The 26,821-nt window shown below is 39.7% G+C and overlaps 1 protein-coding gene across 2 annotated transcripts in view; it reads left to right on the forward strand.

The window, feature by feature from the left end:
* Window positions 1-26,821, forward strand: part of LOC132129136 (microphthalmia-associated transcription factor-like) — a 57,161-nt gene that overhangs the window by 6,961 nt on the left and 23,379 nt on the right. For both annotated transcript variants that reach the window (XM_059540602.1, XM_059540603.1), the window contains exon 2: window positions 19,298-19,541. In XM_059540602.1, coding sequence (XP_059396585.1) covers window positions 19,298-19,541 — 244 coding nt within the window. The remainder of the gene's footprint in view (window positions 1-19,297; window positions 19,542-26,821) is intronic.

A 26,821-nucleotide genomic window follows, 5' to 3' on the forward strand; every position in this document is an offset into this window, starting at 1 on the left:
CAGTTGATGGGAATAGTATTGTTAAAATGCATTCCAAATTCGGAATAATTTGTAATATATAATTATTCACGGTATTTAGAAGTGCCCACGATAACAATATTGTGCATATTCATTGCCGTGATATACCGCATTAGCGAATACGGCACAAGTCTAGTTCCAGCACTGTCCAGTAGCAAAGCTGAGTTAGTTGTTGCATGTTTTCTAAGCTTGTGTGTTGTCTAGGCCTCCGTAGAGTCTGAACCGAACAGAGTTCAAGCCCAGCAAACAAGTGAGGAGAGAATGAATAAAACCTAATTATGGAAATGGGAGGCAACAAATTGAATGAAGTGCTCCCCTCCCATCCTGGAAATATTACAACTAAGGGCCCAGCCCAGTATATGTCAGCTGTGACGGCTGACAACAGACGGTAAACATGACTGAAAACAGCTGCTTCCTCTGTAATGCTCCTCCAGTTGTTAACATACAGCAAAGCATTTCTATTTATTTATTTTTTCACAGAAACTGCATTCGTTTGGGAAAGATTCATTTCAGTCATTTTGATTCGTAGTGCTTCTGAAACAAAGCCTCTGTTCGGAATAGCATTCTAGCATACTGCTAACATACCGTGCTATTTCACTATCACTAGTGTTGCTTTTGTTAATGCTTTGAATTAAATTTTATTTTCATATTTTCATCAATTTTGTTCCAAATTTTTTATTTATTTTCTTTTTCTTAGTTTTTTTATGTGTATGCATAATTTTGATTAATTTTTTATTTTTTGTTTTAGTCTTTTTAGTACAGCCTGATGTAAATTATTTATTTTTTTACTGAAAAAAAAAAAACATTATTTTTGTTGCCAAAAGAAACATTCTATTCTATTCTATTCTATTCTATTCTATTCTATTCTATTCTATTCTATTCTATTCATATATACATAAGTGGGTGAAAGTGTTAAGAATTTAATATAATAAAGTAGAATAGAATAGAATAGAATATACTTTTTTTGTCATTGTTTTAAAAAGAACAGCATTATATATGCAGTATAGCTTTTCCTTGGCGAACCCAAATTCTGTGTTTATAATTTTCTTCTAAATTTGGAGCTTCACAAACAGTGAGCTCGCTCAGCCTCTGCAGTATTTCCTCTGTCCTCTGCAAAATGTTCCAGTGTCCCGTCTCTAGCCTCTGTTAATGTCCTGTTTATAGACTTCATCATATTTCCTCATATTTCCAGGGTTGAAGCAATATTTGAATAGACGGAGCAAGATACTTCATCGCCCACCAGGAAACGCCCCTGTGTGCCCCGTTGCTTGTTGTGCATATAAGTGAAAATTAAGATAAATTTCCCTGTACCTTAAATTCTTCTATTAGAGATTTTGAATCTACTTTCAACAATGGTGCTTTGTTGTGGGGGTTCTACCACTTTAAGCCGTTTCAGAGTAAACTCCTCAGTATGCAGTAAGCAGTGTGCTAGTATTGCATTCTGAATCCAAAATCTTGTTCACATCTTTACACTCTGTGGGTGTGTGTGTGGAGGCCTGTCGAGCTGTGCGAGGAAAGGGTGCTCTCTAACATGCTTTGTTATAATTAACACAGCACTGTTTGCCAGGAGAGAGCGTGTGTGAGTTTGCAGAGAGCTGACAGCTGCACCTGTAATGACCGGCGTCTCTCACAGGAGGTGACTGTGAAGGTGAAGCGTGACTGAGAAAGCGCCCTCTAGTGTACCTGTTCTCAAAGAAGACCTCAGAAACATGACAGGACTGCATTACCACTACACTGTCCTGTGTAGAAACATTGCTTTGTCAATATAAAGACTAAGTCGCCAAAATCATGTTATTATGTCCTATTTTATAATGAATCTCATGAAAACATGTCCATTTTTGTCCATATTTGACTCCAAAAGCAAAATATACACACGTTGAATACATTCATACATTGCATTAAATAAACTAAGTGTATTCTTTTATATACTTAACATTATATTTCCGGTTATTTTCAAAGGTAATATTTTCAAATTCGTCACAAATCAAAACATTATATATACACATGTAATACAGTAAAAAAGATTGCAATAAAAATCAATGATAATATGCGAAGTAAAAAAATGCAACTGTGAAGTTTATTTTAATGACAGTTCAATTTTATTCATTTTTTTATATTTGCTATTATTTTCAAAGGTGATTCTCTTGATATTCTCGTATTACATAAGAAGTCAAGTCCTTTAATACAGTAAAACATTTACAACAAACATGAGTGGCATATAATACAGTAAATATATGAAATAATACATAAAGTAGCACACACATGAATGTATTCTCGAAATAGTAATGTATTACAGTAGAAATTATTTAATATATGTAATATTACATATAATTAATATTAGTATTACATATTACTTATAAATATTTACTATAATTATTTGTTATAATTTACATTGTATTCAAGTCAAAAATAAAAAAATACAACCAAAATGTATAAATATTTTATAATTTAAAAAACTTTATTACAGTAATATTAATGAATTACAGTAGAATGTATCATAATACAATGATTTATTTCATAATTAAAGAATTCAATTAAAAATAAGTAAAAAAAAAACAAACACTACCATGATGGATACATGTTTTATTATTTAAATCATATTCATTTAATAAAATATAAGACATTTAAAATATTTGTTGCATTAAAATATATTTCTCCATTATGGTAATGATTATTTGGAGGGAAAATGTACAGGAAAATGCAATGTCCTACTGGTCTGGACATAGTCTTGACCGTTTTCATGAGATGTTCTCTCCTCATGTGCAGCGGTGTGCTGTGGGCTCGTGCATGACGTGTGTGTGTGTGTGTGTCTGAGAGTCACGGGGCAGCGTGACTCTCAGAGCTGTCCAAGGGCGCACAGTGCACCTTCAGCACACCAAATAAAGATGGAAGCTCTGGGCGTCCATGTGCAAAGATCCTGCGCTTTTCGCTGCAGCCGCTTGTGAGTACCTGTGGAGGAGTGATGCTGGGTTGTGTCTGTTGAGTTTGAGTATGTTTGGGAGGGACGGCCTGTTTGTTTGAGTGCGTTATAGTCTTTCCACGACTATAAATATCTTAAGGACAGAATCAGTGTGAGGGTCCCTTTATGGTGATTTTATATATATATATATATATATATATATATATATATATATATCAGCATTAGTTTTGCTTTATCGTTTAGTATTCAGCAGTTGAGAACATAATTTCTTGACTTTCCCTGAATGCAGTGTTTTTGCTGCAGTACTTAAATCTAATTTTTTGATGTACTGTTTTCATATGCAATCATAGGACTGGTCTTGAATGAGCAGTATGTAGTGCTCTAACAGTACATGGCAGTGCTCTGAGCTGAGGTGAGTGGAGGAGGTCAGCCTCCTTCTGACGGAGCTCTCTGATTGGCTACTCCAGTGTCCGGTCTGGGGGTGTGGCCACAAAGGACTGTGTACTCATTGTTTTTCCTGACACACACATACACACATCTACTTATGCCGCACACACACCAAAATGGAAAATTACCCCGAGCATTGCAAACACACACACATTCTTTTTATAATGACAGTAGAAAATGTGCTAGGAGTGGCCATTTGAGCGGCAGAGATTTGCTTGTCATGATAAGATCTGTTGTGTAGAAGTAGAGCTGGCGTTTAGTTTAGACGCTCTTGGTTAAAGACACATGAACATTGTGTGGTTTTCATTTCATTCTGTTTCTGGCCGAAAGAGAAAAAATCTTGTGTACCGCTCATGCTCACCGGAAAAGCAAAGTGCTGTCAAATAATGTAGTACACTAACAACAACTGTTAAATCTGATTAAGTTGCAAAGAACTGAATAAAAATAATATATTGATACTCAATATATTTTCTGTCCAATTCTATTGTGTTACTTTTAGTAAAAGAGTGGTTATTTCCTTAGCTTGTATTTTCTAAATTCAGTTTCATTTAAATGGTTGAGTTAAATTAAAAAGTCGTAATTTTTTTATATTATTTAATAAAATAATGAATTATTATTAAAAATCATTTTTTTTTTATAATTTTCGGTTATGGCTCAGAATCCCTAGTTTTCGTTATACTGTATCTAAATATTGAAAACTTATCTGTATTAAAAACTAAATCCCTATATAAAGGAAATTGTAAATAATGGTATGAGTAACTTTATATCATGCTATGTTTCTATGGTGCCGCTAAGGGGGCATGGGGGCTGACAAATTATGAGATGAGAAGTAAAATTACTTTTTATTTTCTTTGTGTTAGATTTTAAACTCTGAGTTAAATTGCAAAATTTTTGTTCTTGGTGTTTAACATATTTGCCTTGCAACGCATTTGTGTTCTCTTGCAAAAGATTTTTGTTCCCCCAAAAGATTAAACTTGTTGTAAAATGTTTGTAAAATGTTGTACCATTGCAAAGGTTTTGCGTTATTTTGTATTTAATCTCAAAATTTCCTCACTGAGTGTGAACACATCACAAGGCTTTGCATCTTACCAGATTTCAGGAAATAGTGTTAATTTACCTGGTTATTTCCTTCGTGTTCGCTCGATTCAGTTATGCGAACTACAGCTAACAATCGGTGTTCCAACATAGTTTTAGCTCATCCTTTCGACTTCAGCGAACTCCTGTCGGAGCTACAGAGATCACTGCGGACAAGCGGATCACTCGAACCGACTGGAAGTGTTCAGCGTCTGCGTCAAATTTTTTTTTCACTGCATTTCATTAGCTCTGTACTTGTACTCTGCATAATGACAATTAAGTTGAATCTAATCTAATCTAAAAAAACAAAAATGTGCTCTCTCGCAAATGTTTTGTGTTACTTTGAGAACGTTTTGATTCGATCAAAAAAACTCTTAAATTCTCCCTTGAAAATGCATTTGCTCTCAAAACTTTCCTTTTAGAGTTCCTGCTAAAAATATTGCATTTAGCTGCAAAATGTTGTATTTTTGTTGTAAGTTTTGTTTTCCCGACAAACTTTGCTTTCACTCACAAAATTTTTGCATTCCATTATGAAGTTTGCATTTGCTTACAAAACTTTTGCACTCTCTCATAAATGTTTTGTGTTCCCTTGACGAACTTTGCATTTTACTGTAAAAAAAAAAATAAAATAAATAAAATATTCTCAGTGTAACGATGCAGTTGCTCACAAAACGTTAGCCTTCTCCCTAGAATCCTTTCATTTCCTAGCAACACGTTTATGTTCTCCTGCAAAACTTTTGCTCTCTTTAACAAATGGCTTGAGTTCCTCTGACAAATTTAGCTTTTTTTATATATATAAAAATCTTAAATTTCCGCTATAAATGATGCATTTGCTTACAAATTGTTGTGCTTTTGCTAAAGTTCTTTCTTCTAAGAAACTTTGCATTCTCTCACAAAATGTTTGCATTCCCTCAGAAAGTTTGCAGCTGATACTTTGCTTTTAATCACAAAACTTTTATGTTCCCTCAATAATCTTTGCATTTACTCACAAAAATTTTGCAAAAAACTTTCCCCAAAAAAAGGCGATGGTTCTTCCCATGATGAGAGGATTGCACACATCAGGCTGTTTGTGTTGCAGGAGGCCATCTCCCCTTTGCGCTTCAGCACACTAAAAGAGCAGTTCTAAAAGAGCATTCTGGATGCGGTGGTTAGCTGGCGCTGGGTGATGTCATGATCGCTGCCTCTCGTGTCTGGGCATTAAGCATGCTGAGGTGGCTTTCATGGATGGAGTTGCAGACCACATTTTGTTTCCTGCAAAGGGGCGGGGTGCCTGTGCCGCTGCCCAGATCTAGGGTTCCCCCTGGAGGCAGCTTCCGGACTGGTCTTATGGTGACAGTGAAGAATTCCCCTCTGAGGGCTCCTCCTTCTGCCGGCACTTCGCAGGCACTGGAGCCACAGAGAGAACAGGCTGGAGCCTTCAAGGGGGTACTACTTGTATCTTTCGGTGCTCCCTCTGACGATCGCTGCATCAGAGGGTGAGCCAGACTTTTCTGGAGAGGATGATCTTGGTGGCCAGCGTTTCCAGATTCAGATCCGGAAATAATGACTGTGTTATCCTGGGCCGTCGAGAGCATCAGGCTTCAGTGGAAACCTCCACGGCACCCCGAACCCTCGAGGCTGGACGATTGGTTTCTCGAAGTGGCTCGCGCTGGTTCTCAGGGCCCCACTCCGGTGCCTTTATTCCCGGAGGTGAATAATGAGCTCACTGGGTCATGGGCGGCACCTTTCACTTCCAGAAACTGGCTTAGTTTTTTGTCGTCCCTCACCACCTTTGATGGCGGTGCAGTTCACGGGTATACTGAAGTCCCTCCGGTGGAGCAGTTGGTTACGATGTAATTGTGTCCAAATACCGCTGCCACCTGGTGGGGCAAGCTGTTACTCCCCTCCCGGCCCTGTAGGTACTCGTCGGCCCAACCAGCAGTGCTTATGCGGCCTGCAGAGAAGCTGACTCTGCTCTAAACACCATGCCTTTGTTGCAGGTTCATCAGGCCAAGGCACTGAAGGACCTGCACAAGGGTGGTCACAACATAGAAGTTCTCAAAGAACTTGCGCTATGAGCGACAAAGGTTCACTTTGCGTTCTCTGGGCAATTCGATGTCCACTATGGTGGTTCAGGAGTGCCCTCTATGGCTGAGACTGGCCGACATGCACGAGACAAACAAGACACGATTCTTGAACTCCGTTGAACTCCCCGATTCTTGAAGTCCCAGACCGGCCTGTTCGGTCGGGTTAACAGGTTATAGGGTTGGATTGGGAGGATCTAAAATTTGGTCATGTAGAATAAGGCATTAATATACTCTAAAAAATGCTGAGTTGTTTCAACCCCAACCGTTGGGTTACATTTTTTTAAATTAAATTTTTAACCCCAAAGTTGGTTTTAAACAACCCAGCATTTTTATTAGTATTCAGCCTGTATGCTGGTAGTATGCATGATAATAAGCAATAGTTATTTGCGAGAATTGGTCCATAAAATCTAAAGTGTTACCAATTAATTATATATATGCTTTGGACTGTGGACAAAGTTTTTACACTAAATATTCGTTGAGAAACTATTAAATGTAAAATTAATCTGTTACACTGACCATTTATGTGCGCAAAAAGCTAAAAGGGGTTTAAAACTGGTGACAAATCACAGACAAATCATGTACATGTTATTTGTCACACTTAATATAAGAGGCAGGCCACATTGTAAAGGATCTATTGAAGAGATTGCAAAAAATTGGTTTGATAATTTCAAACTTTAGTAACATGATAATTGATTGGTTAATGTACTGTATGTTTCATGAATTTGGCTTTAGCAAAGCAAACAGGCACTTTTATAATATAATATAATATAGAAACAGATACTGTCACTGAATATTAAAGCACCATCAGTAAAGAGTGTTAAAAGTGCCGTGAAGTGGTTTTAGTCCTGTGTGAATCACTCATTGAATACTTTGATTCAGTAGTCATGATTCATTCATGCCAGACGAGCCATGATCAGTTTTTAAACTGAGGAACTATGATGCATCAAACACGCGTTACACACTGCTTACCCAGAATCAATGTTCCTGCATTTATCTTTCTCTCCTTTCTTCTTTTTTTTCCTCCCCAATTTTTGCAACTGTTTCATAAGTTTGATTGTGTAAAGATTTTAATGAATTTTGTCAGGCTGCACGCCATATGTAATTTGACTCAAATGAAATCGAAGCGATGTGTAAACTGATGTTGATCATTCAATGAACAAAACATTGAAAATATGTCTTGACAGAAAATTTTCCATTTTCCAAAGAGAGTAGGAAAATGTCAGCATTATATCCCATAGTTTAGTAGACATCTATCCTGACCCATAACCATAGACCTAGGGCTAAACAAATAATTGAATTAAAATAGAAATCGTGATTATAGCCTAGTGCAATTATCGGTTGGATTCCGACCGCATCACAGCAATGAGATAGCACTCATAAAGATAATAAATGATATTCACTTAAATTCTGATTCTGGCAAAATATCTGTGTTGGTACTACTAGATCTCAGTTCTGCTTTTGACTCAGTTGATCTTAACATACTTCTAGAGCAACTGGAAAACTGGGTCGGCTTTCTGGGATGGTAATCAAAATGGTTCAGGTCATACTTAGAAGGGAGAGGCTATTATGTGCGTAAAGAAGAGCATAATACTAAGTGGATGTTCATGAAATGCAGGGTCCCACAAGGCTCAATTCTTGCACCGCTCTTGTTTAGCCTGTATATGCTTCCACTAAGTCAAATAATGGGAAATAACCAAATTGCCTATAATAGCTATGCAGATGACACCCATATTTACATAGCCTTATCTCCAAATGACTACAGCCCCATTGACTCCCTCTGTCAATGCATTGATGAAATAAACAGTTGAATGAGCCAAAACTTTCTTCAGTTAAACAAAGAGAATACTGAAGTCATTGCATTTGGAAACAAAGATGAAGTTCTCAAGGTGAATACATACCTGGACTCTACATAGGTGTCAAATAACTAAAAATCAAGTCAGGAATCATGGTGTGATTCTGGAGTCAGACCTTGGTTTCAGTAGTCATGTCAAAGCAGTAACTAAATCAGCATACTATCATCTCAAAAACAGCTTCCAAAAAAGATCAGATGTGCTAAAACATTACCACATTTAAATCCAGACTTAAAACGCATAGCTGTGCATTTAGTGAATTCACACTGTGCTACATCCGAACTGATTGCACTGTATTTTATGTATAATCTTTTTCTATAATTAACTGTTTTTATTCATTTTAAATCAATTTTAGTTTATTTTAAAAGTTTTTAGTTTTTGTGTTATTATTGTGATTTATTACGATTATTTTATTATTATTTTAATTCCTTTTATGTAAAGCACTTTAAATTAACATTGTGTATGAAATGTGCTATATAAATACACTTGGCTTGCCTTATCAAATTGCAAAAGCTATGATTTAATTAAATAAATATATGCGCTGTGTTTTTCAGAGTGAAGTGCAGCACTGTGTTCATTTACACATGAGCAGATCATTATCCACCAGTGTTTGCATTTTGAGTTTGGGATGCTTTTACATGCATTTGGGAAATCAACATGATTCAACCATCTTACTATACTTGTTATGAGTACTTAATTGTATGTATTTTATCAACAAAAGAGAAGCTTTAAGGGCTGTTAATTAAAAATATAATATTTGACATGAAATGCTTTTTAAATTTACAGTGAAATATTACAATAGTAGTATTTCTTGTTTTTATTTAGTAGTAGTAGTAGTAGTAATGATGATAATAATAATAATAATAATAATAATAATAATTATTTATTTTTAAATATATTAATATATAATATCATAATTTTTGCCGAATTGTGCAGTCTTAAGCCTGGTTCACATGGGACGATTTTAAAATTGTCGGCTGATTTTCCAAACCTGAGAGACCCCACACACGGCGATAAAAAATCACGGGTCTAACAGTTTTGGTCATACAGTGTGTGGTGTGCAGCCACACGGCAAAATCAACACATCACACACGAACCGATTTGACTCCCGAGCATTCCCAGGTCAGACGGGAAATCTCGCAAAATCCCTCGAGATCAAACGTGACTTCAGAGTAAACAATCATGGCGGACGAAGAGGATGCAGTGGCCATAGTTTGTGCTTTGTTTGTAACCGGAAAAAAAACATAATAAAAACAAGAAAAGGCAATGGTCAAATAAGTGGAGACAAAGTCCTCCATCTCCGACGTCCACCGGACTTTCTGGTGCGCCAAGCCGCCGGCTGTTTTGATTTTGTTTCCCGGTACTTCCTCGCCGCCTCGTCACCTCGCTTTCTGATTGGCTACACGCCACAGTCCAAAGGCTGCGTGATCGTTTGTCCTCGGGGGACACCACACACGAGAAGAAATCGGGCCAAATAAATCCAACATGGTGGATATCCCCGATTTGAGATCGGAGCGGTCCTGACGTTCTTCCGAGCAGAGGAGAGCAGTCTTAACACACCACACATGGCAGGAATATCTGATCAGATTATTTTACGATAATCGGAGCATCCTTAAGATTGTCGGAAGGTGTCAATCGGGGCTAAAATCGGCCTAATTATCCTGCCGTGTGAACTAGGCTTTAAGTATAAGTACAGCAAACCTGGCTTTTATTTATTTATTTTAAATCACACTTAGATTATTTGCACATTTCTACTAAAATTTTCTCAAATGTTTCTAGCTGGCTATAGCTATATTGTTGGCTAGCTAGCTATATAAAATTTGGAAAATTGTTGCTACTTGAGTTGTAGCTCTGATGAACACTGGCCTCTAAATATGAATGTCAAAAACAGAAATGTAAAGTTGTAGACAATGAGATTACACATGTTTAAACCATAATGCTAAGCAAGTGCTGTAGACTAGTGTTTGAAAGGCCCAGACAGGCTAATTAGAGCGATTACTGCACAGCTGGATTGGCTTGTTGCTCGACGGAGGGCGCATAAAAAAGGATCAGTGGATAGAGAGGGCCTCATGTCGGCAGCTTCTGCACCGGCATATCATCTGAGTTTCTCGTCAGAAAAACGTGTGGCGTTTGGAGCGAGCAGTTCCTCTATTGAATGATGAAGAGAACTGAAAGTGCATGAGGGAGCGTTGTGTAAGTTCCTCTGTGTTTGTCAGCTGGAACTGGGATATTTGCGGTGCTGTAGAAGAAACGGATGTCGAAATAGTGGGAGGAAAACTGTAGGAGAAAGAAAACATAAACAGCCGCAAAACTCAGAACATCAGCTGATGTAGAGGAAGCCCAGTTTTGTTGCATTATTTGGGAGTTTCAGATAGCTTTTCTAGAGAGAAGGAGAGTCATGTAAGGCAGAGATTAGTAGCTTGAATCATTGTTATGATTCTTCATATTGAATCAGCAAGGTCCAGCGCAGTTCTGTGATTACACACATCAGCTACACACCATGTATTAACACGGACAGACAAAAAACCTGTAAAAGAAAAAAAAAAAAAAACTTTTTGGAGCAGTTAGCAGTTAGCATGCTTACTCCAACATGTTGACCTGTGTCACAAATTTGAAGCCACTTTGCGTCATTTCCTATTTCCATTTCCTCCTCTTTTCTCCACCAATTGCTGTACTCTCTACCATGGATAAAAGGCAAAAAATAAAAGTAAAATAAAAATCTGAAGAAACCATCAATCATTTTCGCCAATGCAAAATGGCTTGCCATGAATCTAGGATGCCATGTTTCATTGCTAACCTGCAAAAAATAATTGTGCTTAATTTTATTGAATGTGCACTTGTAGCAAACTTCAAATCTCAGAAATAAATTTTTGAAAATACTGTACTTTCAAATAATGCTACGTTCACACTGTCAGTTTTTGGGATTGACAACCGCATTTACGCATATACAGGTGTGAGTCTCAAAATGACCTGTTCACACAGCACCTTAAAGTAACATCTCAAATACTGTCTGTATGAATGTGCAATGGGAATCAATTCCGCATTCCGTACCAGTTACCATAGCAACTGCTACCAAAGTAATAACAAAGATGGTGACGTCCATAAAAATGAAAGTCTTATCACTTTCTGACACGACGAGAGTCCAATCGAGCGGCGAGTTCATCTGTCAAATCTTCATTAACCAACAGCAGACTTTATATTTGGGTGGAGACTGACGACTAACAGGGAAACTATTTCTAAAACTTTCAGATGACACACAGTTCATTTCTCCATCACTGCAAGTTACTGAAACCACACATAAAAACACGCAACACACAGTAGACTCGCGTATGTGTGGCAGAGCGGCTCTGTCTATGACGTGACAGAAAATTAGTTGTCCAGTCCTGTTCCTTTCACACAATGCGTGTTTTCCGAGAATGTGGTTGTGAGTCCTGAACATTTACGGGTGTGTGTTTGGTTACAGAATGCGGTTGTCACGCTCATAAATAACCATACTGTGTGTGAACATAACTGTATTAAGGACTCAAATACAGGACTGACAACCATATTCTGCTGCTATGTGATTGTGGCCTAATGAATTAAAAGGCCACCTAAGAAAGTTCAGAAAGTTCACTTTAATGACAGTTTCTTAAAATACTTAAGCACACTTTTAAAATGTGCACTTTGTAATAATGTCAAATTAAAAGTTTGACTGCATTTTAAAACCAAGTACATTTTAAACCATTATGTTTTAACAATATTTTTTTTATGTTTTAAAGACCTATACAAAATAAAGTATACTTATATTTGAATGTGTTGACTAACATACTAAAGCACATGTAAAGTTATGTGCTTGTAATTTTAACTGCAGTTTGTTGCTCAGTATTACATTTACATGTAATACATTTTTATATATTCTAAATTGCCGTTTCGTTACAAATGTTCAATTACAAATATATTTAAATACATGACATGCACGTTTCAATAAAAATAACATTAAAGGGGTCATATGACATTGCTAAAAACGTCTCGGGTTACTTGACTGTAACCCTGTTCCCTGAAAAAGCGGGAACGAGATGCTGCGCTCAATAGCGCTAATGAGAACATTCTTTGTTCGACCGGTTGTGAAGCACGTGTGTCAAACATGCCAAGAATTGGCTTACATAACCTCGGCAGGTGACGTCACTGATAACGTGCACCTGCGGGTTATAAATAGACGTGAAACGGAAACATCCTCAGGTTACCCCTTTGTCTGAAGAGACGTCCGGACACGTCGACAGTGCGGCATTGAGGCGCAGCATCTCGTTCCCGCTTTTTCAGGGAACAGGGTTACAGTCAAGTAACCCGAGACGTTCCCTTTCAAAAGCTACTCTCGATGCTGCGCTCAATAGCGCTAATGGGAACGAGAATACCAACGCCGCCGCACTGTAAGTGTCTGGACCCCCAAGGTTGTGTAGTATGTGTGCACAAACATCGAAGAGGTCTCAGACATGACTCTGGGATGTGGACTCAAGGGCATGCGAGCCCGGAGTAGCATCGACATCCAAACTATAGAATCTGACAAATGTCTGCGGAAAGGACCAACCTGCCGCATCACACACTTGCTGCAAGGGCGCACCTCTTGCTCAAGCCATTGAAGATGCAACCCAACTGGTTGAATGGGCACTAACTCCTAGAGGCGAAGTTTGACCACGCGCCTCGTAGGCTAGGGCAATAGCAACCCTCACCCAATGTGAAACTGTTTGCCTGGTGGCAGCCGCACCCTTGACTGCGGCCCCCACGGCATATGAAAAGCCGCTCTGACTTACGCCACTGGCTAGTGCGGTGGAAGTAAATCTGAAGAGCACATAGTGGACACAGTAAGTGAAGTCTCTTCTGCTCCGGTGTTGTAAATGGTAGAGGACAGAAGACTTTGGAATTAGTAGGATGGACATCCAAACTATAGAACCTGACAAATGTGTGCGGAGAGGACCAACCTGCCGTATCACACACTTGAGCAGGAACATCCCTCACCCAATGTGAAACTGTTTGCCTGGAGGCAGCCGCCCCCCCCCCCCCCCCCCCCCCGGTTGCGGCCCCCATGGCATATGAAATGTTGCTCTGACTTATGCCACTGGCTAGTGCGGTGGACGTAAGTCTGAAGAGCACTTACTGGACACAGTAAGTGAAGTCTTTGCTGCTCCGGTGTCGTGAATGGCGGAGGACAGAAAGCTTCGAGAATGACCGGATGTATGGTCGAGAAAGGAACTTTTGGAAGATAGTTAGGGTGAGGATGCAAAATAGCTTTGACTCGCCTAGGGGCAAAATCGGAACAGGATGGCAGGACTGACAAAGCCTGTAAATCCCGAATTCTCCTTAGAGAGGTAACGCCCAAAAGAAAAAACATCTTTAGAGTCAGAAGCCTGGCAGGCGCTGATTCTAATGGTTCGAATGGGGGGCCAGCCAACCCTTCGAGCACTATGGCTAAATCCCATGAAGGGACCGTAGCTCTAGTGGGTGGCCTCAACCGCTTAGCCCCACGAATGAAGCGGGCGACTAGAGGGTGCTTTCCAACAGAAACCCCATCAATCAGAACATGGCAAGCCGAAATAGCGGCCACATAGGTTCTGAGAGTACTAGGGCCTGTGCCTGAGGACAATTTCTCTTGCAGAAACTCCAGTACTGAAACAATTTGGCAGTGAGCTGGGTCTGCATGGTGTGTCATGCACCAGCCCTCAAAAACACTCCATATGAGGGCATAAGTTCTTTTAGTGGAGGGAGTACTAGCACTTAGAATAGTCTCTATTACTGTGGCTGGAAGGCCAGCATCTGTGGTTGGTGAAGGTTCCAGAGCTCAGGCCGGGGATGAAATACTGTCCCCTGTTCCTGAGAGAGAAGATCTCTCCTGACTGGAATCGCCTAAGGCGAGCCATCGAGGAGGGATATTAGATCTGGGAACCAAACTCCGGTCGGCCAACGGGACGCTATCAGTAAGAGGCGTGACCCCTGTCGACGGACCTTGGCCAGGACTCCCGGGAGCAGAGCAATCAGAGAAAAGGCGTAAAGACGCAGTCTTGGCCACGCATGGGCCATAGCGTCCAGACCCAGGGGAGCTGGATGAGTCAAAGAGATGTAGAGGGGACATTGTGCCATCTCCTGTGAAGCACAGAGGTCCACTTCTGCTACTTGAATCTTTCCCAGATTTGACTACTTAGGGGTGGAGTTTCCATTTCCTGTGTTTCACAGCTTGTCTGGACAGCAAGTCTGCTCCCACATTCATATGCCCAGGAATGTAAATCGCCCTGAGGGACAGGAACTTGTCCTGTGCCCAAAGCAGAACCTGGTGCGCTAACTCGTTCGAGCGGCGCGACTGCAGTCCGCTCTGGCGATTTATTTAAGAGACTACAGATGTGTTGTCCACCCGCACTAGGACATGGTAGCCTCTGAACTGCTGGAGGAAGTATTTCAGGGCCAGAAATACAATCTTCATTTCGAGGCAATTGATGTGCCAATTCGAGAAGATGACCTCTCCAGATCCCTTGGGCTGGACAGCCAACTAAGGCCGCTCCCCAGCCCATGAGGGAAGCGTCTGTCATTAGCATCTTGCGATGACAACACGGACCTAGAGTGGGACCCAAAGTCAGAGACCGGGGTCTGAACCACATAGATAGGGTACGAAGCCCCTGGTGCGTAACCCTTAATTGCCACTGGGGATTGGCCCTTGGATGAAATCCCCTGGCTCTGAGCCACAACTGAAACGGTCTCATGTGCAGGAGGCCCAAAGGTATTACCGTGGATGCAGCTGCCATGAGACCTAAAACCTTCTGAAAGTGATGAACAGTGACTTTCTGGCCTAGCTTGATGTTCTTTAGGGTGTTTAGAATGGATTTGATGCATGCAGGAGACAGCTGTGCCTGCATTATGATCAAGTCCCATACCACACCCAAATACGCTGTCCTCTGAGCCAGAGAGAGAACGCTTTTCTTGCCGTTGAGTCTCAACCCCAGAGATTCGAGATGAGCTAGGACGACATGCTGATGTCGAAGCGCAAGCTCTTGAGACTGGGTCAGATTCAGCCAGTCGTTTATATACATTTTAAATGTGGATGCCCCGGAGTCGTAGAGGAGCCAGAGCTGCATCCATGAATTTCGTATAAGTGCGGGATAACAAAGCTAGGCCGAATGGAAGAACCTGACACTGGTAAGCTTCGCCCCCGAAAGCGAACCTCAGGAACCTCCAAAGTTGTGGCAATATTTCAAAATGAAAATACACGTCCATAGAACTGTGATTGGATGCAGCCCCCCGTCTTTCTTGGGAATCAAGAAATACAGACTGTAGTAGCCTGACTCTCTGTCTGGCAGGGGAACACATTCTATGGCCCCTTTGACCAGCAGAGTCTGTGATTCCTGTGTCAACAGATATGCACGTGCCGGTTTCACAGAGGTGGAGACCACGCTGTTGAAACGCAGAAGACGATGTGCAAACTGAATCCCGTAGCCCTTCACTCCAGTTCTTTCGACTCATGGGGAAATATTTGGCAGTATCTTCCACGCTGCCAGCTTCTCCAAAAAGAGCACTTAATTGTGACACTTTGTTTGTTGTGTGGGGGGGGGGGGGGATTAAGATATCTGGTGTCCTGAAACGTGGCAGGAAGCAACAGAGCATGTATCATTTTACTGGAGGCCACTGCCCCCCGAAACACCGGTGGTGGCGGAGGTTGTTCAGTGATCCCCTAAGGGTGCCAGGGAGGAGCCTTATACTTCTGATAGAATTTTCCAGGGCCCTTCCTGAGGGGACACACCCTTTGTCCTGGGCACAGCTTAAGGCCCTTGCTTTGGTCGTAATGACCGTACTTTAGTCCAGCTCCATCTGCGGCTGCCAAGTGCTACAAGCTGCTCCCCAGTCTTATGAGGGGGCGCACAACTCGCAACACTCTCTGTTTGAACCTCCTATCCCAGAGGAGCTGGATCGAGTCAAGGCTGTTTATTTATTTATTTCTTGACAGCCCCGACACTTGAGCACAGTGAGTGAGAAACATATAAAAAGTCTCCTCCTGGCTGTGATAAGATTCGTATGGCAGAGAAGGAAGGAGACCAGGGTCGGCGTACTGAGGCTCGTGGGAACTTTATTACGCTAAATCAAAATGAACGAAACACACAGTCGCGCCACATGCGCATGAATCACAACATTGATACTTTCAGGCTCTCGCTTTCCGTCGGTCGTTTCTCCCACGAGTCCTCAGGTCTCTCGCTTTCCTCTGGTTCCCAGCCGGCTTAAATACTGCTTCCCCACGCCAATCACTGCAATGAGAAGCAGGTGTCACTTGTTTCTCACTTAACTCACTTACCACCGCTGATCTCCTCACTCTCTCTCCCGTCGCAGACCTCGCTGAACCACACCTCCCCTGCCACACTGGCACTCAGACTTATTTCTTTATTTATTTTAATCAGCCTGATACGCCTGCAGAACCTATGGTGTGCAGGGCAGTACTAGTCTGACCCACAGCATGAAATGTGTTCCATCCAAGTGCAGATGCTGCTGCAGTACGTGGCTTGGCAGGAAACAATTGCTGTCCTTTCATATATATATATATATATATATATATTTTATATATATATTTTTCATCATCATAATCATCATCATTTTCATCATCATTTATTTATATTTTTATTTAAATGATGTTGCTCCAATAGGGGAGAGATAGCAGCTAGCGTCTCTCTCACCTTTGAATCATAATATACAAAATCGAATTTTAAGGCTTTAATCTGGTCACTGCACGAGTCACCACCTAGTAACTCCTCATGTGCTTATAATCGCAAGAGGAGCGCTAGGAGAGAGCACTCTCAATGTCCATTTCAACAGAAGCTAGAGCTACAGCAGCCTCTGCCCAATCCGAAGAAGTGCTTGGGCACGCTTCGGAGGTGGGCGCGAGAACCGTCTGATCTTCCAGATCGGAGCGCGATCTTAATGAGTGGGAAGCAGCTCGTTCCTCGTGAGAGCAAGGAGCATAGCGCGGATAGAAAGTGAACCGCGGTGCTTACAACTGCCACTCTAGAACGCAAAAGCACCCTTTTTTTTTTTAAACAATTAACATGCGATTTCTCTTCAGAAATCGGCCATGGAGAGCGAGGCACACATCTCATATGGAATCAGCAAGAATAGTTAGAACTTTCTTTCTCCCTTTTTTTCTTTTTATAACTCTCAAAATACTTTCTTTTAAACTAATACTTTCATCAGCGTGACACACACAATGCGGTCTCTGAAGACAAAGAAACCTGAGGATGTTTCCATTTCACGTCTATTTATAACCTGCAGGTGCACGTTATCAGTGATGTCACCTACCGAGGTTATGTAAGCCAATTCTTGGCTTGTTTGACACACGTGCTTCACAACCGGTCGAACAAAGAATGTTCTCATTAGCGCTATTGAGCGCAGCATCGAGAGTAGCTTTTGAAAGGGAACAACATTGTTGTGTATTTGGTGTAATGCAATGTGTTTATGCGGTTTAAGGTAAAAAAAAAAACACACACATACTATTTTCCACATAATTTACATTATTGTTTCTCCTCTATGTCCCGCCTTTCTGAAACATGTTGATTTTTACAAAGCTCATCGTTCTGAAAAGCGAGGTGTACACTGATTGGCCAGCTATCCAGTGCGTTGTGATAGGCTGAATACGGAAATGTTACACCCCTTAACATACTGTGATGCGTGTCCTGGCACGGCAAACAAAATACAATAAAACCTATTACAAATGAGGAATTTGTTGCATCCGATGGGGACATAATTACTGAATATAATGACTTTACTATGTTTTTACACATTGCGTTGCGTTGGGTATCATGCCACGTAAACATAAAACCATGTCTGCATTTGTGATCAGAGGAACAACAAACAACAAGCGCTACTCTACACTGCTTAAAAATCGTGTTTGAATCAGTGGCAAATTCTTTAAATATAAAAAATTTACTTACAGACTGTGAGTCAGAAGCACCAGACTGTCCTTGCAAAGTTGGAACTGCCCCACTTTATAGAACAGCCTTTGAGCACAGACCTATTGTAGGCTACTCTGCAGGTTCAGGAAACAGTCCTCCATAAAATGTATCACACTGCATCATACATAGTGGGCTTGAGTGAGGAACGGCTAGCGGACTTGAGAATGGTGTGGCTGGTGGATTTGAAGATTGAGTGGCTGGCGGACTTGCGGCAACCTCATGTGATGATGACCCCCGGCTGGACTCCACTTCATCCACTTCGTTTTAGGAGGGCGTGGACAAATCTTAATTTTATAAAGAATATCTCTTTGGATTTGAGACTTAAGTCTTTGCAACTTCACATGCACCAAGAGCTTGTAACACTCCAAAGAGAAAGGAAAAATTTTAATCGCATCATATGACTCCTTTAAAGTATATTTTAGTTTACCAATGAATGCTTGTCAATACATTCAGCAGTACATTAAAAGTATAATAAATGTAATTATGAAATTGTATATAAAGATGCACTTAAGTAGGTAAAGTTCAACTAATTGCATTTAATATTAATTTAGTACAATATAATACATTTTCATCCAATTAAGTGTCCGAAAATATTACATCAAGTGCTCTTTTTAAAAGTATGTTCTAGTGTTTATTTCACACTGGTAGACCATTGCTATGTGATTGCTGATGTGTCTAATTTTTGTTGTGTTGCTGTGCAGTTGCTAAGATGGTGTCATAAAGGGTTTGCAAGGTGATTAATTACTGGCCATTTTCAGTGTAATCTGAGGGATTTTCTTCATTAATAATATCGTCTAATAGGTAAAAATTCTAATCCCTGTGGTCAAACTCATTATGCTTCCAAATGAACCACTACCAGGATCTCAAAATAATTAAATTATCCAACATCAAACATTGTCCCTCTACAGAGCCCCACTTTCTTCCCTGAGTAAACTCTCTCTCTTTCTCTGCATCTCTGTCTGACTGCAGTAATCCATCTGAGCAGCAGCATGGCTCCTCTAAACCCCCGCTGGGTTCGTCGGCCATGACCTCTCGTATCCTGCTCCGCCAGCAGCTGATGCGCGAGCAGCTCCAAGAGCAGGAGCGAAGAGAGCAGCAGAGACAGCAAAGCTCAGCGTACACACAGCACTCCATCACCCAGAGCCCTGCCATCAACGTCAGTGTCCCCGCCGGCCTGCCCAGTGCCACCCAGGTGCCCATGGAAGTGCTGAAGGTAACGCAGGCTAATCATAAACATCTCCTTAGGATTTATTGATAGCACTTTTTCCATTGACTGCAAGTTGCCTTCATGTTATAGGCGCTTCAGTTTCTAAGAATGTTGGCATGAATATCTCAAATTGCAACTGAGATTATGAAGTTTTAAAGTGAATTAAAAGTCTGTATTGAGTGTGAAAAAACATCACACAGCTGGATTAAATAAACTGTAAAAAAAAAAATTATTTGTAAAATGAATGTAAAAAAAAAACCACCAGCAAATGGCAGAAAGATTTTTAAACAAGTTGTTTAGATTGAAAAGGTAGCACATTTTTCAGAATTAAATTTTGTTAACTGAAATAATGTTAACATCTGAAATTACTAAAATTTGTTTTCGTAATATACTGACAACCACCTTAAAAACACAGGTGGTAAAAAAGAAAACACGTACATCACATGTATCTATTCCACAAACTGAGGTAAATGCTAGTCAACAGAAGGTTTTTACTAGAGCATTTTATAGTGGCCTTATTATGCAATTTTTTCGGTTCCTAATATTGTTTTGGGAGTCTCCTACAATAGGATTACATGCATGCAAGGTCAAAAAATCTTTTGTTTTCTTAAAATATGCATTTAATATCACCTTATTTTCCAGCGATACTCAAAAGATTAGTTTCGAAGTAGTTCAAAGATTAAGGGCCCTATCATACACCCAATGCAATGTGTTATTGTAGTTTCAATAACACAAATGTGTTTGCTAGTTTCAGTCCGGCGCCATTCACATTTTCCCATCCAGCGCCACGTCGTTTAATTAGCAAATGCATTTGGGCCCATTTGTGACCACTAAAAAAAGAAGTGTGTTCAGGCGCATTGCTGGAGCTGAAAATAGACTGTGCCATAGACCAACTCAAACCTGGTCTAAAGTCTAAAGTCAATGGCGCAATATTTTTTGTTATTTAAAGAGCACAGTGGTAGAAAATGCACCTCTGGGCGGGTCCACAGTGCGCGTTGACTTTGCTTATTACACACAGGGATGCCATGCCAAATATTAAAAACAAAAGGATTACAGTGTAAAAGAATATTATTGTGTAGGCTACATTATGTGCCTACATAAATATAAAAATGTAATGATGGATAGTAGGGCTGTCACTTTTTATTCGATATTCGAATATGCGTTCGAACATGACGTGAAATATCTGTAATCGAACTATAAATAAAATATCTGGTTTTTAAAATGCCATATGTAGCGCATTTTTTACAGTCTATGATTAGACCGTTTGTTTTTTTTATTTTATTCTTTGCCGTCTTATCCAGTAGAGGGCACTCTACATGTATTGTAGCGTAGGATCAAGCGAATAAGCGAATAAGAGCTAGTAGCCAGGCACGTCTGTGCGCTCCAAACCTGTGTTCTCCACCGCGGGGAACATTGTAAATAAAAGGAGAGCCGCACTTAATCCAGATCAAGTTGATAGACTGGTGTTTCTTGCAAACAATATTAAGAAATGAATTAGGCTAGGCTATATGCTTTACTCCTGCTGCTGTTTAAGTTTTCACGCTATTGTTTCTGCCTGTTCTGAATGATTTTTCTTTTCTTTTTTCATTTAGCCTAATGTTGTGGAATATGCATAGTGGCACTTCATATAAATTGATATTCTAAGTTTACAACCTGCTGTTTCAAACATTAAGTAAAAAAAATAATAATCCAGATAGTCCTGTTTATGACTCACTGTTAAACATTGTGATTGAATCTCCATTAGGGGCCGTTCACTTATCGCGTCTTTTGTGCGCTCATGTTCGTTATTTCCAATGTAGGCGCGCAGTATGCGCGCTCATAATGGAAACGATGCAGTCGCGACGCGCTCGTTTTTTCCAGGCACGTCCGCACCGCATTGAGTTAAAAACATCTCAACTTTTCAGAGAGCCGCAAGCGCACCGCAGGTCATGTGACAAGAACTAACCAATCAGCTTCATCCTTTCCCGTAACAACGTTGAAATCTCAGCCAAGATGAAGGAACAGCTGACCATAGCTATATATGGATTGCCATTTTGAAATAAATTTAGTAGCAAAGCTACTGAAAGCGATTTTCAGTGCTGCAAATCCATTTATCCTTTGCTGAAATTTCCGTGTCTTCATGGAGAGAGCAGGTCATGGTTGCTTAGCAACTGCAGACGCCTCAGGAGTGTAACTACCTGAGCGCTTTGGAGAAGGAGAAAGCGGCGCGGCTAGCGTTTTCCACGCGTTTTTAGGCGCGATATGTGAACGGCCCCTTAGGCTACGGTGTTTTTTTATGGGGGCGGGGTGGAACGTAGATATTCGAATATATTCGAATACATTGCATGATATTCGATATCCGTTCAAATTAGATTTTTCTCAAAAGTGACAGCCCTAATGGATAGTCATTGCGTGTATTAGAATTAGGCTACCTATTTGCAATTCAATACTTATAATGATGAATGAAATTCTACTTCATCCCACGCCTTCTTCAGCTCTGGAAGCTTTGGTGGATTCCTGCTTGTCCCATAGGTAATCTGCTCGCACACTTTAACATGCACGAGCAAATCGGTTTCTTCACTGGAGAAGCGTTCAGCTTTTCCCCCAACAAATTCCGCCATGTAAATAGCGATCCGCCATGGGACGAGCGCATCTCGCTCTTAAAGGGAATGGGAGATGACACTCTGATTGGTGTATTGAAGGTTATGCCCATTACTCATTAAGAGAATAGGGACAACCCATTCCAAAAATGCACCCCGGCGCACGGACCGCTTTTCGGTGGATTTGGACACGCCCTGAGTGGCCCAGTATGTTGTGATTGGTCTACGGCAAACAGCAGTGTCAGAAATTATATGCCTGTTTCAATAGTTCTGTATCGGGCTGAATGAATTAAAAATAATCTGAAATTTTTTTCCCAATATTGCGAATGCGATATAATATGCAATTATTTTTTTAAGCTCTTTATGTTCTGTATTATTCAACAAAGATATGCTAAAAGTCACTGTAGTATGACCACAACAATTTTAGATAGATTAAACAGAAATGTTGTTTTCTGTAGACCAGGCCTATGTTACAATGAAATTAGGTGATGGATAAATTTATATGAATGACATTTTTATTAAACAACTAACAATCACAGTAGTATATTGACTAATTTGTTGAACTTCCAACCTTGAAAGCATGTAATAATTATGACAACATAAAACACTGACAAATAAGCCTGGTGTAATATAAATATACAAATCGCAGAAATATAAAAAAAAAATCTGTTGCTTTACCACACTACTTTTGGTAATTCAAAGTCACTGTATTAAACATGTAAACATGTGGACTGCACTTCTTAAACACTGTTAACTGTCTGTGCCAAATAATTTCACGAAACATTATGAAAAATGCTTTTTTAATGTAAAAAACTTACAGGGAAAAAACACCTGCATCACTTGAAACATTGAAAATAGTATAGAGAGAATAATTTTTATTATTATTATTATTCTCTCTGTTATTTTTTTATTTATTGTGGGTTTCATGCTGTCAGCTAAGGCATAGAACACACAGGCTTCCCTCCTCACCAATGACATTAAACACTGTCTATAGCGGACATGAATGGCAAAATACAGCAGAACCCGTGACACTGTCTACACTGGATGCAGCGTGGAGCGACGTGACTCGACAAAACCAACCTGATGCCTTGCTCTATTTATGATGTACTGACACAAAGTTAAATTGATTTGCAACGGTCGCTTTGTCGCATCCAGAGTACAGTAGAGCTGTTGCGGTGCGACGCAACAATTGTAGCATCTGGTAAAGACTCAGTGAGTGCAGCCGAGAGCAAGATATGCCTCGTCATATTTTCTGCATTTAGCTTTTGAATGACCAGCACCTGCCTGGTACTGTGCGACATCATCTATGGCTTTTCTCTTCCCTTTCACACACCGATCTATCTCCCATTCTAAGTTACGTCCTTGTTTACTGTTTTATTATTTTCTTTTTCTGCTGATGGCCCTCGCACACCCTTTATTAGGCTACTCGTGTGCCCCCGCACTTTGAGAGCAGACCTTTTTTTATGCTTTCTCTTGCTGTACTTTGATGTCATACACTGATCGATCTCCAAGTCCAGTCGAACACACCTCTTTACTCTCGCGTGTCATGTGACCGAGCATAATCGCAGCCTCTGTGATAAAAATAGTGGGGTTTTTTTTCATATTGCGATATTATCAAAAAATGCTATTAATCGTTCAGCACTAGTTCTGTATTTTTAACGCTCTATGAAAAATATATACTGATCCATTGTTCAACAGAGAAGCAGTCGTCAGTAGAATGGCATGTTTGTAGGTGGGGTCAAGTTGTTCGCGGCCAGCCAATGTAGAACATAGGCGTGCATTATTAAAATGTGTTATCCTGTGACACTCTATGCTGCTCAGAGCTTCTGTAGTCTACCACTGAAAACAGAGCACCCTCTTGCGGCTGTAGACGGTAATATTTTCTCTTGGTTCTTGGTTCTAAATAAATGCGACTTATAGTCTGGTGCGACTTATATATGTTTTTCCCTCGTCATGACGTATTTTTGGACTGATGCAACTTAAACTTAGGTGCGACTTATAGTCTGAAAAATATGGTAAGATTCTAACGTACTAACGTTAGGTACTAACGACTCGTGTATGGATCAAAAACATACAACGTGGCCAGTGCTGCCCAATTTCCAAAATAAATTACTCTTATGAGCCATTTTTTAAATGAAATGTTCAGAAAGATCTGATTGATTTTATAATACTGCCCTATATTGTGCACTAAAATTGCTCAACATTATAACTGAAATATGTGATTTTTAGTGAATCAAAAACATACAACATGACCGGTATAGCCCAGTTATAATTGAAATATTCCCAAATGTTTCATAATAACATTAAATGTGAATCAAGATCTTGTAAATCAGACTGAATCTGAATCACAAAATCGGGCAAATTAAGTTAAACGTGAATAAAATGTATATATATATATATATATATATATATATATATATATATATATATATTAGGGCTGGGCAAGTTAACACGTTATTATCACGTTAACTCATTAATTGAATAATGCCAACAATTATTTTATCGCACATTAACACAGTTTTTTATTATTATGAAAGTCCATTGCTCACTGGCTCTGAATGCACATACAGACAACCATAAGTCACAGGAAGGGATGCTTCTGATCAAATTATTTAGGCTAAGCATCAACATACAAAAACCACAAAAGAATGCAGCGAGCTTGTAATCACGACTTCATAAGTGGGAAATAGGAAGTTTCTGATAGCACACGGAGACAGAAGAGAAGCGGTCTTGCTCAGGACAGTGGAGTGCATTGTTTTTTTTTTTACTTTGTGGTTTATTATTTTGAGTCGTTTGGAACGCGATGGCACATGGCCCTCTCACAATATATTGTCACTTTTGCCACTTAGAAGTATTCACGCAAATATGCAGCATGTATCAGATGCTCCACACTCTGGTGCGGTTAGCCCTCACACTAACTGATCTATATATAACTGTGCTCTGGCCCACCTCTTCCAACCGAACCAGCGTATACTAAATATAGCACGCCCAAGTGCGGCACGGGGCGATCACACTAGTCAAATGAACCGAGCTTTGGGTGTCAAACACACTCGATCACCCTAATTATTTTCCCGTATCCCACACACACAAGTCTGTACCCGCTCATCAAGTGTTGTCCTGCGCTGCACTGTGTTGCATTGGGTCCCGCGATATAGTGCAGGTCTCTACTAGGAAGGTGCCTGTTATAATGTTATGATCGAGTCTCTGGACTCAGAGCATAACTTGTTTTTTTTATAACAATCTAAACTTTAATGTCCTGGTAGTGACAAAAGGCTTATTTTAATTACATTAATGTTATAAGTTGAGATTTACAATAAATATGTTAACTGCTACTATGTAAAAGGAATATTACTGTTAAAAAAGGACCTTATTTGTTTAAAGTGTTTGCAAACCAAATGTTATAGCACTTTTGTTCATATAGCAGTACGTACTTTTAAATAAAAAAGTGCATAATACACTACTTTTGAATATTAGTTTTGTACATAACAATGCAATTAATAATGATAGTGTACATAGAAATTTTGTCTAATATGGTAGCGCTTTACATGTCCCACAAATATTTTTTCAAACTCTTGCTTCACTTTGACAGTAGTTGACCTGAAAGAGAAAACCGCTCATAAACAAACTTTTTATGCTAATGCTCGCTATAGTGCCTTGTGGCGACACTGAGAATGCCACAAATACTTGCACTTTGCTATGAATTCTGACACACATTGGTTTGTAACAGCGTGTGAAATCAAATAATTGAACAGGATTTCACAGCAAAGCCTCATTTTGACCATGTTTTCTATGCTGACATTCTCCACAACTTTCCATGCTTTGGCTGTGCCAGCATTAGTATATAATGCATTTGTTCTTCACTCAATTCAACTTGAACTTGAGTCTTTATCAGCTGAAGCGTGTCTGATTATGATACTGTCTGTGAGGGAGAGAGGGAGCGGGGTGGGCAGGGGACAGTGAAGTGTGTTAAAACGCATATGGGGATTATCTTTCCCCAGAGAATTCCTCTTTAATGCATGCTGTGCTCCAGCCTCTTGGAATTAGCCATCTTTAATCCTATTTGCTCAGCTACATTCAAAATCTTTTCATAGCTTTGATTCCTTGTTAGTCTGTGGATCTATAGACTGTTACTGATTTCTGTGCTATTATGCACAGACTGTGATAATTACAACTAAATCTGCAGCATCCCAAAGGATTCGGGGTGCTAATGTAACTCGGTAAGAGCCGTTATGTTACGTTTGGTCATTTTTTCGGGGAAAAGTAATTGCCAGCTGTCTTTGATAGGCATAGGAATAATGATGTATAAGAGATTGTTCGAAAATGCATCGATAATAGTGATATTGCATTACTATGACACATATTTTTAGAATTTGTCTGGATTAAGTGTTTGGCTTTTACCTATGTTAACGTCTCAGATAGCTAACATGCTCTCTCTTTTTTTTTTTTTTTACTTTTATGATTTATGATTTTTCTGTTTGGTTTAATATTTTCAGTTTAATTATTATAAAATGTTCATGTTCAATGCCGTTTTTCAAACTATGATGTTTTTTTCTTTTGAGTTGTTTTTAATTTTAGAAGCACTTCTAATATTATCAGTTTAATCATTACATATTTTTCCAGATCAGTGCATATTGTTTTTTTTTTTGTTTGTTTATTTATTTATTTTACTATTACTTCATTTTATAAATAAAACCTAATTTTAGATTC

The sequence above is a fragment of the Carassius carassius genome, chromosome 46, assembly GCF_963082965.1.
Source record: "Carassius carassius chromosome 46, fCarCar2.1, whole genome shotgun sequence".
NCBI classification, from domain to species: Eukaryota; Metazoa; Chordata; class Actinopteri; order Cypriniformes; family Cyprinidae; genus Carassius; species Carassius carassius.